Source organism: Paramormyrops kingsleyae, chromosome 10 (genome assembly GCF_048594095.1).
Source record: "Paramormyrops kingsleyae isolate MSU_618 chromosome 10, PKINGS_0.4, whole genome shotgun sequence".
Lineage (NCBI taxonomy): Eukaryota > Metazoa > Chordata > Actinopteri > Osteoglossiformes > Mormyridae > Paramormyrops > Paramormyrops kingsleyae.
The window spans coordinates 26676498-26694900 of NC_132806.1; the positions used below are offsets into that span (position 1 = coordinate 26676498).

At 49.7% G+C, this 18403-nt stretch overlaps 1 protein-coding gene across 8 annotated transcripts in view; it reads left to right on the plus strand.

The window, feature by feature from the left end:
• The window catches only part of LOC111836394 (diacylglycerol kinase delta), a 33592-nt gene that overhangs the window by 13290 nt on the left and 1899 nt on the right, over positions 1-18403 (plus strand). For 2 of the 8 annotated variants that reach the window (XM_023797615.2, XM_072717605.1), the window contains exons 3-27: positions 6276-6386; positions 6885-6965; positions 7055-7159; positions 7301-7433; positions 7549-7655; positions 8088-8216; positions 8582-8684; positions 8768-8927; positions 9651-9759; positions 9943-10082; positions 10458-10542; positions 10677-10768; positions 11223-11322; positions 11645-11864; positions 11958-12044; positions 12126-12219; positions 12825-12932; positions 13276-13372; positions 14108-14215; positions 14733-14846; positions 16285-16419; positions 16525-16673; positions 16931-17045; positions 17468-17557; positions 17808-17924. In XM_023797615.2, the coding sequence (XP_023653383.1) occupies positions 6276-6386; positions 6885-6965; positions 7055-7159; positions 7301-7433; positions 7549-7655; positions 8088-8216; positions 8582-8684; positions 8768-8927; positions 9651-9759; positions 9943-10082; positions 10458-10542; positions 10677-10768; positions 11223-11322; positions 11645-11864; positions 11958-12044; positions 12126-12219; positions 12825-12932; positions 13276-13372; positions 14108-14215; positions 14733-14846; positions 16285-16419; positions 16525-16673; positions 16931-17045; positions 17468-17557; positions 17808-17924 (2889 nt within the window). Of the gene's footprint in view, positions 1-1869; positions 2046-6275; positions 6387-6884; positions 6966-7054; positions 7160-7300; positions 7434-7548; positions 7656-8087; positions 8217-8581; positions 8685-8767; positions 8928-9650; positions 9760-9942; positions 10083-10457; positions 10543-10676; positions 10769-11222; positions 11323-11644; positions 11865-11957; positions 12045-12125; positions 12220-12824; positions 12933-13275; positions 13373-14107; positions 14216-14732; positions 14847-16284; positions 16420-16524; positions 16674-16930; positions 17046-17467; positions 17558-17807; positions 17925-18403 lie in introns of those variants that run through there. The other 6 variants (XM_072717607.1, XM_072717606.1, XM_072717604.1 and 3 more) reach the window with 6 other exon arrangements.

The window sequence follows — 18403 nt, forward strand, 5'->3', positions numbered from 1 at the left end:
GGTTTTTCCCTCCTCAGGTCGCCCTGAGCAGGTGCTCCCCACCGCTGGCCGACGCTCGCCCACAGGCCCTGCCCTCTCAAGCCTCAGACAGAGAGGCACGTCCCTGTTCAGGCGATCCGCTCTGATGCAGTCATCTGCCTCTAATGATTTGGCACTTATAAAAGTCACTTAGATCTTTACACGTCAACTATGGGTACCGAATGTTAGCTTACCATCTAAAAGATCCCAATCCTTAGTGTGCACCATCTTTAGGAGATAGTCAACATTATTTGCTTCACGTGGGCCGGTGAAAATTAGTGCCATAATGGTTCTGAATTTGAGACCGAGACTGTAAGCTTGTTCATTTCTAGGTTACAAATGTTATAAAACTAATTTTTCATTTTGCAATTAACACTATAACAGATTTAAATCACAAAAATATCATTCTAGTTAAAGTTAGTAGAAGTTTGCATCATGTGACCATTTTGGTCCAATCACGATTGAGTGATCTCTCCCACAATAAAAGCTCAGCTAGTTTCATTAGTTAAGATGCATAATAACCCTGAGATTGAAGGGCACCCCAACACACTCAGGCCAGTGGAGCGGGACCATTTCGCTTATCTCGCTGAGTATAGTATTATATTTTAAAAATGTTTGTTTTTAAGTTAATTTAACATGCGTTAATCTAGCGTTTTTCAGTTAGTTGGTGATTAATAAAACCCAGATTTTTCCCCCCCCCGTTTATCTTATTCACCTGCTATTCTCCCCTCCAATCAGAAACCGAGGTGTGAGCTAAACCATGCCTCAAATTTTGAGGTCTGAACCAAACTCTGGATTTGGACAATCGCCACACGCCTAATCAAAACGTTATGGCTCATCGGGAGACCTGCTGAAATATAGGAAACTTTTAATCTTTCATCAGATTATCGGTTTAACCCACATCTTTATTTTTTCCAATTCACTGACATTATTTAGCCTTGCTTGCCACCTATTGGTCCTACACGTGGGACGGAGGGGACTGCCGACAGCAGCAAGGGTTGTGAACTTGGTGGTTTGTACTGTAGACACAGTCAGTGGGTGTCAGGTTTGAGTCCTGGAAGGAGAACAAATGTCGCAGCTTTAAGCTGAAGGATATAACTCGGACATCCAGTTGCATAAATCAGTGTAACATTTGCTATGGTGTTTGACAGGATGTGTCACATGACGTATAAAAGATGAAAAAGGCAACATCCTCTTCCAACTTCCTGCCAAATCCCACACAGGAACAGAGGCACACAAAGGAGCGCAGTCATATTTAAGAACATGTTAGCACAATCATAGTCTTTTTATAGATGAGCGTCTTTATTGTACCTTGTGGTTGTGTAAATCTGTGGCTTTCAATATCGGTGCCATGTAGAAGCCATGGGGGGGTCATTGGAAGTCAATGGCACACCTACCTGTGATCTTTGGACTGGGCCAGTCTGGGCTTTGGGAAGCTGTTCTGATATTTTAGCAGTAATGGTTTTTGTTATGATGTGGCCTGTGTCTTGTTATGTTTTCTTTTTTTTTTTTTTTTTGGCGGGGGGGGGGGGGCAGAAATTGGAGCCTTCTGAACTAAAACAGCCCCAGGGTGCAGAAGTGCAGTTCTGCTCCTCCCAGCTCAGAGCCCCGGTGAGCTCCGACGGGCGGGGCTATGTTCTGATCTCATTACCGGCATCTGGGCCGACCGGCTCTGCCGCGCTATTTTTAGTCACTGCCGCTCCTCTGCCGGAGAACACGTGGACACACCTGGGAAGAACTGAAAGTGCAAGTGTAAAGGGGCGGGGCTCGGGAGGGGCTTATTTGCATGCGTGTGTTCATTGGCTGCAATGAGGTTTGATGGGCGGGGTCAGCAACTACCTCTCACTCCAGCGGAAGGGGCTCTACTCCAATGTGGATCCGGCAGCCGCACCGCCATGCCGCGGCTCTGCCCCTCCACTTACTGCTGCCTGGTGCCGCTGCTCTCCCAGACGGACCCCCCAGCGGAAAGCCCTCCGCCGGAGCAGTGCCTGGGGGGCAGGGCTACTCGACCCCAGGCTGACACTCAGGTTTACACTCTTATCTGTCCTTTTTGCACTCACATCTCCGTCTTCGTCCACCTGTTTGCTGTGTGTCGGTGGAACACACAGTCTTTGTTGTTCAGGTCATTCAGCACTGACTTCCCGCACCTCTTCTTGACACTGGTGGCTTGGAGCTCTGATTGGCAGGGTGGGTGACATCCTGACCAGCATCCCAGAACAGCTGTCTGCCATTCTGTGTAATATGGATGTGATAATGGTTTAATTTCTGTGTGTGATTTTGTATGATCTTTGTATTATTTTGTAAGATTTTGTATGGTATGTGTATGATTTTGCCCGATCCCTATATGATTTTGTGGCATCTGCTTGTGATTCTGTGTGATCTCTGTATGATCCTGTGTGAGCCATATGTGATTTTGTATGACCCGTGTGTGATTCAGCTGTGATCTCTGTGTGATTTTGAGTGTCCCACCCGTGGGGTGCAAATCGGCCACCTGCATTTCCCGCTCCCACTGCGACCCCCCTGCAGCCGCATGCTGGCTGATTTATACCGCTGTGATTGAACAGTTACAATCCTTTGCAGCCCGCTGGCTGCGTAGCGTCCTCTCACCTCTGATCCTATCAGGGGAGCGTACCTGGGCGTGGGAGGGATCCGTATGGGTCCGGTTGTCGGCCCCATTGATCCGGCTACTGGCTGTAGGTCACACACAAGACTTTCGATCTTTACTGGGGACTCACTTTCTGAAAATCTTCAGGAGCGAAGGAGCTTCAGGTCACCCAGTGCATCTCTTGGCTTTCATCCACGTATTTTCTTGCTATACAGCTATTGAGGCCTTTGAACTGACTGGGAACTTTGGAGGCTACTGAGTCTGAGGAGTCGGTGAGAGAAAATGAGTGAGGGCCAGCGCATGCCCAGTTGGCGGGGAAATCACCATAGAAACAGTCCGATGTGTGTAGCCTGGAAACGATTGAGTGCCATTGTTTTGAGTCTTGAATTGGAAATTGTCAGGTATTGGTTCACTGAGACCTAAAACTGGAGAAACCAAATCAATGTTCTGGGTGTTAAAGATGTAGAGACGGAGGGGTATCAGTGTTCTATGTGTTATAGACAGAGGGGATGTGGTGTCAGGGTTCTGTGTATTGGAAACGGAGGGAATGCAGTGTCAGTGTTCTGTGTGGTAGAGACAGGGGATGCAGTATCAGTGTTCTATGTGTTATAGACAGAGGGGATATGGTGTCAGTGTTCTATGTGTTACAGACAGAGGGGATGTGGTGTCAGTGTTCTGTGTGGTAGAAACACAAAGGATGCAGTGTCAGTGTTCTGTGTGTTACAGACAGAGGGGATGTGGTGTCAGTGTTCTGTGTGGTAGAAACACAAAGGATGCAGTGTCAGTGTTCTGTGTGTTACAGACAGAGGGGATGCAGTGTCAGTGTTCTGTGTGGTAGAGACAGGGGATGCAGTATCAGTGTTCTATGTGTTATAGACAGAGGGGATGTGGTGTCAGTGTTCTATGTGTTACAGACAGAGGGGATGTGGTGTCAGTGTTCTATGTGTTACAGACAGAGGGGATGTGGTGTCAGTGTTCTATGTGTTACAGACAGAGGGGATGTGGTGTCAGTGTTCTATGTGTTATAGACAGAGGGGATGTGGTGTCAGTGTTCTATGTGTTACAGACAGAGGGGATGTGGTGTCAGTGTTCTGTGTGTTACAGACAGAGGGGATGTGGTGTCAGTGTTCTGTGTGGTAGAAACACAAAGGATGCAGTGTCAGTGTTCTGTGTGTTACACATAGAGGGGATGCAGTGTCAGTGTTCTGTGTGGTAGAAACACAAAGGATGCAGTGTCAGTGTTCTGTGTGGTAGAAACACAAAGGATGCAGTGTCAGTGTTCTGTGTGTTACACACAGAGGGGATGCAGTGTCAGTGTTCTGTGTGTTACACATAGAGGGGATGCAGTGTCAGTGTTCTGTGTGGTAGAAACACAAAGGATGCCGTGTCAGTGTTCTGTGTGTTACAGACAGAGATGGCCTGGTATGGATGAGGGACCATGTGTGTCTTATTTACTTTTTATTTATGAAGCAGACACTGACCCAAAGCAGCACAGTTTTTAAAAGAGAAGTTGTTCCCAGCCATTTCCTCGCCCCGGGGCCCAGCAGTGAAATCACTCTGCTGACCCTGGGATTTGAACCAGCAACCTTCTTAACACACCGTAACCGATTGAGCCACACACTGTCCCAAACTTATTTTTAATATTCCTGTAAGGATTTTCTGTTTAAGCAGTTAAGCCATTGAAACGGCCTGTTGTTCTAGAAGCAGCTCAGCTGAGCTGGTCTGGGAGGAGAGGAGGTGCTGCCTCCTCCACTCGTCCTTAATCTCCCATCTGAAGTCGTTATTTAAGCACAGGCTGCCTGACCAGCAGATCTGGAGGATCCCGTACAGCAGAGCTGATCCAGCCCTATGCCCCCGTTGGTGGGTCACGGTGTCGTGTCTGCGCCCGTCGTTACGGGCGTGGCTGAGCGGAAGCGGGCGGCCGCCTTCACCACATGCATCCTTGTTCCGCTTGCATGTGGTGGAGCACCACCTCAGGCTACAACTGCTGGCGGCTCGCATTTCCCTCACCAGCCAATGCCGACGAACCGGGCGCGATTACCAGAAAAACCGGACGGGTTGCAGATGCCAGGTCAAAACGATCTGAATGTGAACGTGACGCAGATGGACGAGCATGCTGGACCAGTGACAGTCTCTCAGCATCTGTGGTCCCTGGCTTCTGTCCAGGTGACACCAGCGGCCAGGGGATGAATACACCACGTCAGTACACTGTGAAGCCTGGGAGGCAGGGGGCGTGGCGGGGGGGGTGACCCACTAGGGTTTGACTTACACCTGCGATGCGGCCATCGCACCCAGCTGGGACCCTTCTGAAGGTGTGGGACAGCCAGGTCCCCCTCTGGGTCCCATGCCTTTAAGAGTGGACATCCCCTTTAACGTATTTACGCATACCTAGTTTACCTAGTCCCTCAGTCATCCTAACAGATCAATCACACGCAGAAATCTCTCCAAATATGTGTGTTTTTTTAAGAAACTTTTTTGACACTTTAGTGCCGTCCACACTGTTTGACCGGGGTACGTTGCGTGTTGGCCTGATTGTGCGTCAGAGGTGTGGGATTGGAAAGCTGCCCCGGGAGGGGGGCTGAAGGTGTGTTAGGACGCCGGCTGGGGACTGTAGCCTGCTGCTCCGTGTGTGATTAGTGCCGCTTAGTCATCCAAGTTCAGATGGGGCTGTCACCTCCATCAGAGAATCAGATAAGTCGGGGAGGGGGCAGGGGGGGTGAGTCACCAGTGTTCGTCCCACGTCTGGGGAAGAGCAGCCGCTTCTGGTGCATTGTCACAGCCCGTCTCCAGATCGAAATCAGCGGCCCTGCTAAATGTGACCCGATTTGCACGCACAGACGCAGGCGCAGGTCACCACATGCTACCACACGCTACCACATGCTAGATGCTAATCGATCGGCGCATCCAGAGTGCTGCATCTCTTGGCTTTCATCCACGTATTTTAATTACAGCAGTTTATCTGTTTGCTTAGCACATGCTCTCATTCGCTGAGTATTCTTTCACACTCATTTTGTGAATTATCTGTCTTTTCTCTCTCTATCTTTCTCTGTACCCTCTAATATATCACTTCCTTCATTCAAGCATAATCTTTTAATTTAGATGTAATTACTAAAGAATTTGGTTTCTTTTTCACTCATGCGGTTGGTAGTCTGCCATTTATATGTGTGTGTGTGTGTTATGCTTCATACTATCATCTTTAGAGTATTAACTACCTCCATAAAAATACAGAAGCGCATAAACCACAATGAAGCACAAATCACCACCTGTACCCAGTCTGTGGGGAAGTGAACCTGGGTGGTTCATTGTAGCAGTTTTAAAGCCTGGAATACATAGAATACGCCCACCTGAGTGTCCCTTGTGATTGGCTCACGCACACATCACTCAAACTAATTAGCCAATGAAGCTTATTCAGGGGAAACAAGTTGACCTTGGGTGACATTTTGTAACGTAAAGATTGCCTGGTGTTTCAAGGAGCCCCGACAGGTTCTTCGTGAGTACCATTCCATGTGTCATCATTTCTGTGTCCTCATTCTACTCCTCTTGGCTAAATATAAAACATGTTTTCAGGCTTTACCCTGAGATTCCTCCCGGGTTAATTGCTCTGAGAATAAGCTACTCATGCTTGATACTCTGGTGTGTCTCTTCCCCACAGAAAAGCATAAAGGAGGGCTTCCTGCTGAAGCAGACCAGCTCCTTCCAGAGGTGGAAGAGGAGGTACTTCAAGCTGCGAGGACGTACTTTGTACTACGCACACGACTCCAAGGTAACAAACAGATGCCAGACTAGATTTGTAGTGCATTGCATGCTGGGAGTTCTGCCTTTCCCATATCTGCAGGCTAATACAGTCTCATATCTGCAGTTTTTATATTTAACACCTGGGTGCCATTTCAGCCGCACACCTCCAGAGTGGCTGCTACAAATTCCCACTCTTGTGTTTTTTTGACTGGGGTTCCAACAGATGGTCTGGTCTTGGGTAATTGGTGCATCTCAGTCACCCAGCATGTCGGGGGGTTTAACGTGCGATGGACAGGCACCTATCCAGGGTCTCCCCTGCCTGTGTTTCCTAGTATTGGCTCCAGACTCCCCGCAACTCCTTACTGGATAAGCGGCTGTGGTATGTTGATGGATGGAAGGACGGGTGGGAACATTCAGGAGAAAAGTACATAAGTGCCCATGTTCAAAGTCGCTTCAGTTTCCTTCCGGTTTACTTCGAACTAAATGTACCGGTCACGTCATTTGCCCGTGTATCTGTGTGTTTCAGTCGCTGATCTTTGACGAGGTGGACCTTTCAGATGCCAGCGTGGCTGAAACCAGCACCAAGAATGTCAACAACAGTTTCACGGTACCCTTGTCCTCGCCACGCTTCTGTCAGCCTCCTCCACAGGGCCGCTGCCTTATTCCTTAATTTTCTTTTTTCTCTCCGTCTCGCAGGTCATCACTCCGTTCAGCAAGCTGATGCTGTGCGCGGAGAACAGAAAGGAAATGGAGGACTGGATCAGCGCTCTCAAGTCGGTGCAGAAGTGGGAAAATTATGAGGTGAGTGCTCCGTCACTGCAGCCTATCAGAATAGAGAGCCCACTTCCCTCACTTCAAGATTGGCTGCAGCAGTGCACCTGCCCACCACCATTCCTCTGATTGGTCCAAGTCATAATCATGTGACCTTGTCTGCTCCTAAAGGCTTCTCAGTTCAACATGGAGCACTTCTCTGGCATGCACAACTGGTACGCCTGCTCCCATGCTCGCCCGACCTTCTGCAATGTGTGTCGAGAGGCTCTCTCTGGGGTCACCTCCCACGGCCTGTCTTGTGAAGGTATCCCCCTTCTCACTACTTGATGTTCTGGTGGGCTTGCTATGCCCCGAGTGCTTCAGACACTCTCCTCATTCCCTTCCTCCTTCCCTTTGTCTGTCTGTCCTTCTGCCCCCAGTGTGCAAGTTCAAAGCCCACAAGCGCTGTGCAGTGAGGTCCACCAACAGCTGCAAGTGGACCACACTGGCGTCCATCGGGAGTGACGTCATCGAGGACGAGGACGGGGTGCGTGGGCGCCTATGTGACTGCGTGGCACTACACACTCACACTTTATGGCTCTCAGTGATCCTCTGCTCTCGATCGCTAGCTGGTAGCGTGTTCTGCTAACATATTATGGCAAAGCTAACAGAGGTGTCCTATTTTCACGTCATCAGGGCTTAGGAGAGGAGCTCTGCAACCTCCTCCCAAGTTCCTCACTGTATGCGCCAGGCTCTCCCTGATAACCCCCCCCCCCCCCCCAATCGAAACATGTTGAGTTACTGCCTCTTTTTGACCTCTCCCAGCATAATTACACTTTAGTTTATTTTTAATCCACCTCTGGGGGAACAAACCTCACTTCCTTACTTTATCTGTATGGGCCGCAGTTCCCATTAGCCCTGTGACACTCTGTCCTCTTCATCGCCGTCTGTCCTCTTCATCGCCGTCTGTCCGCTTCAGCAGGTGTCCATGCCGCACCAGTGGCTAGAGGGCAACCTTCCAGTGAGCGCCAAGTGTGTGGTGTGTGACCGCAACTGCGGCAGCGTGCGACGACTGCAGGACTGGCGATGCCTCTGGTGCAAGGCTATAGTGAGTCTGGCTTCCCCCTTGTGCAAGTGTTTGAACACTGGAGTATTTTGTGTGGTTGTAAACGTGCGTGTTTGGACATGTGGGTATTTTGTGTGGCATTGTTCATGTTTTTGCAAGCGACTGTTTTGTGCCGCTGTGTGTGTGTGTGTGTTTGAACACGTGGGTGTTTTGTGCCGCTGTGTGCATGCACGTGCTTTTGTCAACACCAGTATTCATCCATGACCTCATGCGTGTGTGAACACAATTTTGCAAGCGAGCAGATGTTTGCGCATTTGAGTGTATTCATGTTTACGCAAAGGTGTCAGTGTGTCTTGGTGTGCAGGTGTCTTTGTGTACGCACTGATTAGGATGTGTTTGGCATGCAGGTGCACAACAGCTGTAAGGATCAGATGGGAAAGAGTTGTTCCCTGGGCCAGTCCAAGGTCTCCATCATCCCACCAACCGCAATTAACAGCTTTGACTCAGACGGTGAGCATCCTGGGGTGACCTGTATCACACTCATATCACAGGCAGAAGGCATAGTGCTCACCATGCCCTGTGCCACCTCTCAGGGTTCTGGGAAGTCACCAACCCATCCTGCTCCAGCCCTCTGTTGGTGCTGGTGAACTCCAAGAGTGGAGACAATCAGGGCGTGAAGTTCCTGCGCAGGTTCAAGCAGCTGCTCAACCCAGCACAGGTGTTTGATCTGATGAATGGAGGCCCGCAGCTGGGGTGAGTCACCCCTGTGCCATACTGCAGAGATATCCCACAATGCAACATGCTGTAGGAAAAAGGGATCAACCAGCATAAAGCTGTATGCCTGAATGTGTGTGGGTGTTTTGTGTGTGCCAGTGTTTATGCAGGTGTTTTATGGATTTTAGGTTTAATAACCTCTTCTAAGTGGGAAATATTTTTTAGAAGAAAAATGTTATATATTAGTCAGTGTTAAGTCCCAATGACCCTGTAAGAAGAAGGATGGTTCAATGTAACTGTATGAGCAGGTGTTTGTATGCAGGTATGTTTTTTATTTTGATAACCCACTGAGAATAAATCAGAAGTAATTATAGATCTGAACTTAAAACAGGTTTTATATAGCTACTAGTGTGTCAGTGTTACTGTGTGCAGGTAGTTATAAATGTGCCAGTCATTAAGTTCACTCAACAGGTGTTTATATACCCCGTCATTCATATCGCAGGTGCTTATTTACCCGTCAGCATGCTCACTGTGTGAGTGTGTTGGTATGCCTGTCTGGTACTTTGTAGGTGTTTATATATCTGTCAGTGTGTTCAGTCTGCAGGTGTTTATATACATGTCAGTGTGTTGAGTCTGTGGGTGTTTATATACTGGTCAGTACATTCAATCCATGGGGGTTTATATACCTGTCAGTTAGTTCACTCTGCGGGTGTTTATGTACCTGTCAGTGCATTACACTGCAGGCCCTCTTCTTCCCCACAGCCTGCGCCTCTTCCAGAAGTTTGTGAGCTTCCGGATCCTGGTGTGCGGGGGGGATGGCAGCGTTGGCTGGGTTTTGTCTGAGCTGGACAAGCAAGGGTTGCACAAGCAGGTGGGAGCAACGGCCTCACGGCTCAACACTAAGGTTTCTGTCACTGCTGGGGGGAAGGGAGGGGCTGACACACGCAGCTGGCCTCTGTGTGGTACCCCTGCCAGACGATACTGAAAGCGTTGCTTTAATCTGACTGTGTGTGTGTGTGTGTGTGTGTGTGTGTGTGTGTGTTTGCGGGCGCAGTGCCGGCTGGGTGTCCTGCCGCTGGGCACTGGCAATGACCTGGCGCGGGTGCTGGGCTGGGGCGGGCTCTGTGACGACGACGCTCAGCTGCTGCAGATCCTGGAGAAGCTGGAGAGGGCCACCACCAAGATGCTGGACAGGTGTGTCCTCTGGTGCTGCATGCGGCCTTGGGGGGGTACGGGCGGAGATTCTACCGGCAGCTAATCCTCCCCTAAGATGGTTGGATGTATTTACAGACTTTTATGGTCGGACTTTTATTGCCCCGTCCTTCCATTTGCAGGTGCTCTCAGCACCCTGCTCTGATATAGATTTTTATTGCTTGCCAACTATAAAACTCTGGCTGTTTTCTGTCTAATCTGTTGGAGTGTAATGCTGTGGTTCCCGCCCCCCCCCCCCTCCCCTCCCCACGCACAGCCCCAGGTTCTTAAATTGGAGTTGTCTCATGTTCAGCGTGAGCGTGTCAAGATCCTCAGCTTTCCCACACCTTGTCCTTGATGTTTTCATGCGTTTCCCAGATGGAGCGTGATGACGTATGAGGGGCCAGCCAAACACTGCCCCCTAGTGGCAAAGGACAGCGAGACTCAGGACGCCCCTCTTCAGGTACATCAAAGGGTGTCTCACCAGCACCCCGGTTACTGTGATAGCTGGAGATCAGTGCCAGGTCCGAGGGCCTCCATTTTCACATTCTCATGGTCCGGTCGAGGGGGAAAACATCCTGCCATTGTTCCCGCCAGGTCCAGATTACCCAGTATGCCGATTCAGTGGCCTCCCACCTGTCTAAGATCCTGGACTCGGACCAGCACAGTGATGTCATTTCCTCAACTAAGTGAGCACCTTTGACCTACGACCTTTGACCTGTACTGACCTTTGCAGCTCTCAGTCAGAGCACAACGTATTGTGGGATCAGTAACACACCTCGGCGACTGCACATAAACACCATAAAAGCACAGGCAAGCAACAAAAGGGCAACTAGAAGCAATAACGAAAAAGGGAAATTTCAAGTCAATAGCAGAAACTTAAAAAGCTGTGATACCCCTATCGGTCAGTAGGGGGCAGATTCCCCGACACACGTGTGCTGTGAACGTGGCCCTTATTTTAGCTGTGCTATCACACGTCCGCTCAGGCGCCCACTTCCCACAGCCCGTGGGCGTCCCACAGCTGATCACGCAGCTGCCTGGAGATGAACGAGCGGCCGAGGTCGAGGAGCCAAGGACTGCCGTCGTCCCACACGGGGGGGGTATGCTGACCCCGGTCCTCTCTGCACTCTCTCTCCCTGGCAGGTTTCTGTGTGGGACGGTGAACGACTTTGTGTCGGAGGTGGGCAAAGCGTATGAGAGAGCGGCGGAGAACAGGGAGGAGGCGGACGCCATGGCCAGGAAGGTGCGTGTGCGCATGCGCGTGTGCATGTGCATGTGCGCGTTGCATAACACACTCGGGTTTAGTGGGCGGCAAAAATCTGCAAAGTTTTTCACACAATATCCATTCAGCCCTAAGATTTCTTTTGACTTCATTTAATTTTGATATATATGTGTATATACTTGTGTGTCTCGTTTTCCTTTGGTGTTTCACAAACCGCACCTCCTGGTATCTTTAGATGGTGCCCCCCGCCTGAAGGGAGGTGTGCGCTTGTGTGCAGGTGTGCGCTTGTGTGCAGGTGTGTGCTTTTGTGCAGGTGTAACGCTTGTTTGCCTGGTGCCTGCAGTGTACCCTGCTCAATGACAAGCTGGACGCGCTGGTGAAGGCCCTGAATGAGGAGGGCAACGCTCAGCCTGTGGGCGCTCCGCCTGGCCAGCAGGGCGGCGACGGGGAGCTCTCAAACACGGCCACCATGCCACGGGGCTTCCGCTCGAGAGAGCAGCTGATGCTGAGGGCCAACAGTCTGAAGAAAGCCCTGCGACAGATCATCGAGCAGGCCGAGAAAGGTGGACACGAGTCCCCACTGCCCCCCGCCGCCACCACCTCTTCCCACACCCCCCCCCCCACGTTGACCCCCATCTCACCGTCTCCATCCCCAGTGGTGAATGAACAGAAGCCATCCCAGGAGGTAAACGCCGTCCCCAGGAGGAAGGAGAGCAGCGATAACCTGAAGGACATGGAGCCCCGTGAGTAACACGCATGACAATAGACAGAGATACACGTATGCTGGCCCTTTACTGACATACTCCCCCCCCCCCCCCCCCCAGGTACAGGCAGGGGCACTGTGAGCCCCACATCAGCTCCCGCCGTCCTGGACAAATCCGAGAGCTTCAGCTGTGCGCCAGCCTTTGAGGACCCGCTGTAAGAGACACAAGAGTACAGCATGCTCACTACCCCGACAACCACAGCCTGTGTGTGTGTGCGTGTGTGTGTGTGTGTGTGTGTGTGTGTGTAGTCCAGGTGTCCATTACACTGTGGGGACCAAATATCCCCAGAAAGTGATAAAAACCTGTTATTTTGATTTTATTTTATATAAATCCGCAACTGCAATAAAAAACTAAAAATGTATGTGTGCATGTGCGCGTGCGTATGTGTGTGTGTGCGTGCGTGTGTGTGTGTCTGTGCGTGCGTGTGTGTGTGTGCTACACGTGCGTGTGTGTGTGTGTGGCCACAGGTAGCCTGCTGATTGATTTGCAGCCCACACATTACAGGTTCTTGGCTTGTAAGAGCTGTATCGCTTTGTCTGCTGGGAATGATAAATTATGCATGTATGCTTTAGTTCCTTTAAATATGACATAGAGACCTTTACTTCATAATTGATATTATTTAATGTATTAAATGCTGGTAACATCTACACTCTGCCTGGGTCAGAGATGTCCGTCCAGCGGGCAGCGGTATGCAGAGGGGGCTCGTCCCGTTGCCTTAATCATAGTGTGGGGGCCACGTCCATCCCCTGCCCCCTACAGGCCGTACTCTGAAAAGTGCGTGATGAACAACTACTTCGGCATCGGCCTGGACGCCAAGATCTCTCTGGAGTTCAACAACAAGCGGGACGAGCACCCCAAGAAGTGCAGGTACAGCACTGGCCAGGGGGTGAGGGAGGAGGGGGGTCCTGTCCCAGGGGTGGAAAAGGTTGCACTGTGCATGCATTTGTCAGGAAGCCGCCGTGACGAGGTAGATAACTGCAGCCTCAGTTTAGAAAATGTTCAGCTTAATGAAATGAATGAAAAAGACCTGAATTATTAATAAGAAAAAAACAATAATCGGCCCACCACACAAGAGCAGCGAGTATTCTCCTCATCGTATTCTCCTCATCGATTTGTGTACAGTCTTCAATGTCATTTAAGGTTTATTAAAGTGCTCCATCGTGTGAGAAATACCTCATTATGGTCTGTCTGCCGCTCTATCTTTAAACAGCAGTCGCACTAAGAACATGATGTGGTACGGAGTGTTGGGGACCAAGGAGCTGCTGCAGAAGACCTACAAGAACCTGGAGCAACGCGTCCTGTTGGAGGTACAGTCGGCCAGCAGGGGGCATTGTGCTTAAGGACCTGTTCTCACACGAGCCTGGCTTTGGGTTTTACTCTCATGCGTTTAATCTGAAAGTCGCAGATTGAGGAAAAAATGTCATGAATACTACTAGTAAACAAAAACTAGTACTAGTACTGCCCTTAACTTGTGTCTTACTGACACGAGTCTCATTTGTGAGTGTGAAATAGAACATAGACAGATGTCATATGAGTCTCTGACGTTTTTAAATGTTTACTTTTTGTGAAAATGACGCATCGCCGTACTTCAGCATATTGTCACCCTGCCGTTATATTAAGCTGTACTTCATCATCCTCGCAGCCCTGGTGAGACTGGTGGCCCGATTCATCCTCCTTCACCTAAAGTAGACCCCTGATGACGTGTCACCTTGTCCCTTTAATAACCCGTGTGTGTGTGTGTGTTTGAGGGGGGGTGGTTAGGTTTATATTACATTGTAGGGACCAAATGTCCCCTACAATGTAATAGAAACTTGTTTTCTTGACATTGTAGGGACCATTTTTCAGGACCCCACAAAGATCTGTGAATGCAATCAGAAAAGTAAAAATACCTAAAGTCTTGTATTTTGTTTGGTTACTTATGGTTAAGGTTAGGGCTGGGTAGAGGTTAAGGTCGTCATGTTAGGATTAGAGTTTTCCCCATAGAAATGAATGGAGAGTCCCCACAAAGATATAATCACAAATCTGTGTGTGTGTCCCTGCAGTGTGACGGCGTCTCCATGAACCTGCCCAGTCTTCAGGGCCTGGCCGTGCTCAACATCCCCAGCTACGCCGGGGGCATCAACTTCTGGGGAGGAACAAAGGAGGACAACGTTAGTATGACCTAACACACACACGCGTGTACACACACACACAGACTCACACACACACACGCGTGCACACACACACACAGACTCACACACACGCGTGCACACACACACACAGACTCTCACACACAGACTCACTCCTGCCGTGCTCCTGTGCAGCGTGACACTTTCGTAATGATCTCCACATTAACATATTATCATGTTTACTTTTGCTGCCAGAAATATATTTATAACTTAACATTTGTGGTAAGAATAAAGGACAGAACAGAATGTGACCGTCGCCGTGCCCCGACCAGCCTGTGTGGGCGTCCCACACGGCAGCCCATAATATGCAGTAGCTTTTAGACGACCGCGAGGACTGTCGCCGTATGGGTTGTTACCGAGGAATCTGGCTTCAGGCTGGGCACAGTCAAGATTTTGTTTTTTTTTGGTTTTGCGTCCTAATTGAGTCGCCGCCTGGTAAGAGGCACCATTACCAGCCGCAGGTGACGCCCCCCCCCCCCGCCCCCCATCTCCCCGGCAGAACTTCGGAGCTCCGTCCTTCGACGACAAGAAGCTGGAGGTGGTGGCTGTGTTTGGCAGCATGCAGATGGCCGTCTCCCGCGTCATTAAGCTGCAGCACCACCGTATTGCACAGGTCAGTGCACGGACTTGGAGGGGGAGGGGGGAGAGGGGGGGGCTGCAAAAAAGACATTAAAGAAGGTTGGGCGCCTTTAAATAAGACCCCAAAAGGTGCTGAAATTACATAGTTTCATTTGAGCAAACTACTGCAACTACGCCAGCTACAATCAGGGCATGGACAGGTGGGGTATTGGCTCTTAAGCACCAGCTCCGCTGTGACCAGCCTCATGTGCTTTTAGACCAGTATTTTCCAGTCCGGTCCTGGGGGACCCACAGCAGTCCACGTTTTTGTTCTCTCCGAGCTCCCTGTTAGACAGTCCCTGGTAGGGAGCTGAGAGGGAGCAGAAATGTGGACTGGGGCTGAGATTGGGAGATACTATTTTAAACTGTTTTCCCTCTTGTGGTGTGACATTTCTGTTACATGTGTGTTTTTTCCAGAGGTGAGTAGTTCAGATAAAATCTTGGTCTGGATTTTTGCTCTCTGGATCTGAACTACCCACCTCTGGTTTTTATATGGTTTTATGTTTTTAATTTTGTGTAATCAGTAAAGAGTTGATCAGAGAAAAAGGTGCTGGATGTAACAAATTAGGTATTATTAGGTCACCATGTCACATGGTACAAAAACCTCGCCAGAGCAAGACGACGTAAGACACATCGTGCAGCGCCTCTCAGCCGGCTGCATAAACTGGAACCGCCTCCATGACGACACAACTTTGCCCTTATCGGCTGAAGAGTTTAGTTACACGCATGATGCTTGTATCCCAAGCAGGTCCGATGCGTAATCTGCTATTTCTCCAGAAAAGCAAGTAAAGCAATGAGAACTGGTTTTCAGTTCATTTAACTGGTAAAATAAACTTTAAATAAATTACATAAATGCTCTAATAGTACACGTAAGTTAGTGGTTTATTTATTGTTAGTTACTGTAATGTTGCGCTGCTTTATTTGTTAAATCGTTATCCTTCTGGCAGTGCGGCCATTGCAGTCAGATCTCGCAGACTACGAGGAGTAGAAGTTGTCCGACTTGGCTGCAGTCAGTTTATACTCCACCCTTGCAGCCGCTGACAGATCTTGCTCCACGACACGTCAGCTGCAGACAGACCTAAGCCCAAGTCGAACGCACCCACTCTCATCTGTTCTGCTATGGCAGTGTCCTTAGGGACCCACAGACAGTCCACGTTTTTGCTCCCTCCCAGTAGGGAGCTGAGAGGGGGCAAAAATGTGGACTGTCTGTGGGTCCCCAAGGACCGGATTGGGAAACACTGAGTTAGGGAACATTTGGAAGGTTGAACACTGTTTGATGGAATCAGCTCAGCTGGTCCTGTTAATGAACCAAGCTGAACTTCATTAACGAAGAGGTCTGATGCTCCATCACCAAGGAACAGCTGAATTACATGGTAAACAGTTCATGGGATGTGACCCTTTGTTTGTTATTCTCATCTGTCTTGCCATGGCAGTGTCGGCAGGTGAAGATCACCATCCTAGGTGACGAGGGCGTCCCCGTGCAGGTGGACGGAGAAGCATGGATCCAGCCACCTGGCATTGTCAGGATCATCCACAAGAACCGGGCCCAGATGCTGACCCGAGATCGGGTGGGTTCAGAGCCCTTTATGCAGCCCGCCCCCCACTCCACCCACCGGGGTGTTTGGGAATAGCTGACACATAGCGCCCTCTTGTGGTGTGTCTGTTCATGGCAGGCTTTTGAAAGCACCCTGAGGTCCTGGGAGGATAAGCGGAAGTGTGCGCGGCCTCGCCTGAGCTCCCAGCAGTCCATGGAGTACCTGACGGAGGAGGAGTGCGCCCAGGTGCTGCAGCTGGCCCAGGTGGCCGACGCCCTCATCACCAGGTGCCTGTTGCTTAGCAACACGCCGACCCACAAATCCACAGGCGTTTACAGAGCTAAAACGGTAGACATTGGATGTCCAGACAGCAATTCATTTTAATATCCCCTTCCCTGTCTGGTGCTTTTTGCTACTTCCCTTGTGTTCAGTATACCAGCATGAATGGGCTGTGGGGGGGGGGTTCCCTGTATGGGTCACGTGACCATGCATGTCACACGATCACGCAGGTCACGTGACCACGTGGCACTGGCTTCGCATACAGGATCCGGGAGGCAGCCAAGACGCACAAGGTGGTGGAGCAGGAACTGGCCCATCCGGTGAATGCCAGTGCATCAGTGCTCAGCGAGGCCTTCCCGAGCCGCCCCTGCAGCCCCGAGGTCAGCTGACGGCCCCCAAACCCCGCCCCCCCCCCCAGCCAGACACGCACTCTTACACACATACACCCAAGCACACCCTGCATGTCATACATTTAAAAATCACACTGGGAAAGTCGTGAGGTTGGGAAGATGGTCCCTGTACACATTTTTGCTCCCTCCAAGCCCCCAGCAAGTGGAGAACATGGTAATACCTGGTACATTGGGAGCTGGGAGGCAGGGAAAATGTGAACTGGCTGGGAGTCCTGAAGGGCCGGCTGAGAGACACTGTGGTGCAGAGAAAGACAAATGTACAGTTTTCATATGTAAAGCAAAGAGCAGCCTCTTTGGGCACAGAGTGTGTTTTTACACACAGACACACACACACACAGACACACACACACACTTCCTGCCAAACACTGGTCCTCACGCTCCCTGTATGTCAGGTGCTGAGTCGCTCCACAGCCGTGGAGGTGGTGAACAGCACCAGAGTCCTGCATCAGGAGACCAAGGCCCTGCTGGATGGGAACCTGCTGGTGAGAGACCCCCCCCCCACCCCCCTTTCCTTTACACCATCTCTTGCCATCTCCTTTCCCAGTTACCAGAATTTAATAAATTTTCATCTTTTTAGCTTTATTACATTTTATACGGAGTACGTATGAAATATTACGAGTTCCTTAAACATGATTATGTTCTTCTCAGTAGACTAGACAGACACTAAATATTCATTCAGCATGAGGAATTTGCCTGCCTGCATTGGCTCTCAGGCTCTGCGCTCTCTTACAGCAGATGGATCCTGGCCAGGAGGAGGCGCTGTTCTCTACACTCGAGAGCCTGAGCACCGAACTACAGAAGCTAGCCGACATCCACTGGATTTGTCCCATCATGCATGGCATCGAGGAGGTTTGTGTATGTGCGCACGTGCATTTCAGATTGGCCACCCCACCTTGTATTCCTTCCAGGGTTATTATAGTTTAAAATATTTAATTTTAATTTTTATATTATTTTCTGTTTTCATTTGAAATCCATTTTAGTTTTTATTTTAAAGATATATTACTATTTAGTTTTAATAGATTTTAGCTTCAGCTGATGTTTTTATGTTTTTATTTCTAGGGATAGATTGAAAGTTGTAGAGCTATTTTATGCGTCAGATCTTTAGCGAATCCTACATAAATACACGCCGCACATTATGGACCAATGTCCTCAGAATGGGCAAACGTTTTTCAGGTATTATTAACGGTCATCTAAAGGCAATATACTGCATTACGGAAAGATAAACACCATTACTTCAGCTAAATTAAAATAACATATTATAGAAAGTATTTCACATTTGTTTCTATTTCAGTTACTTTCAGAAGCAGTATGTATGGTTTCCGTTTAGT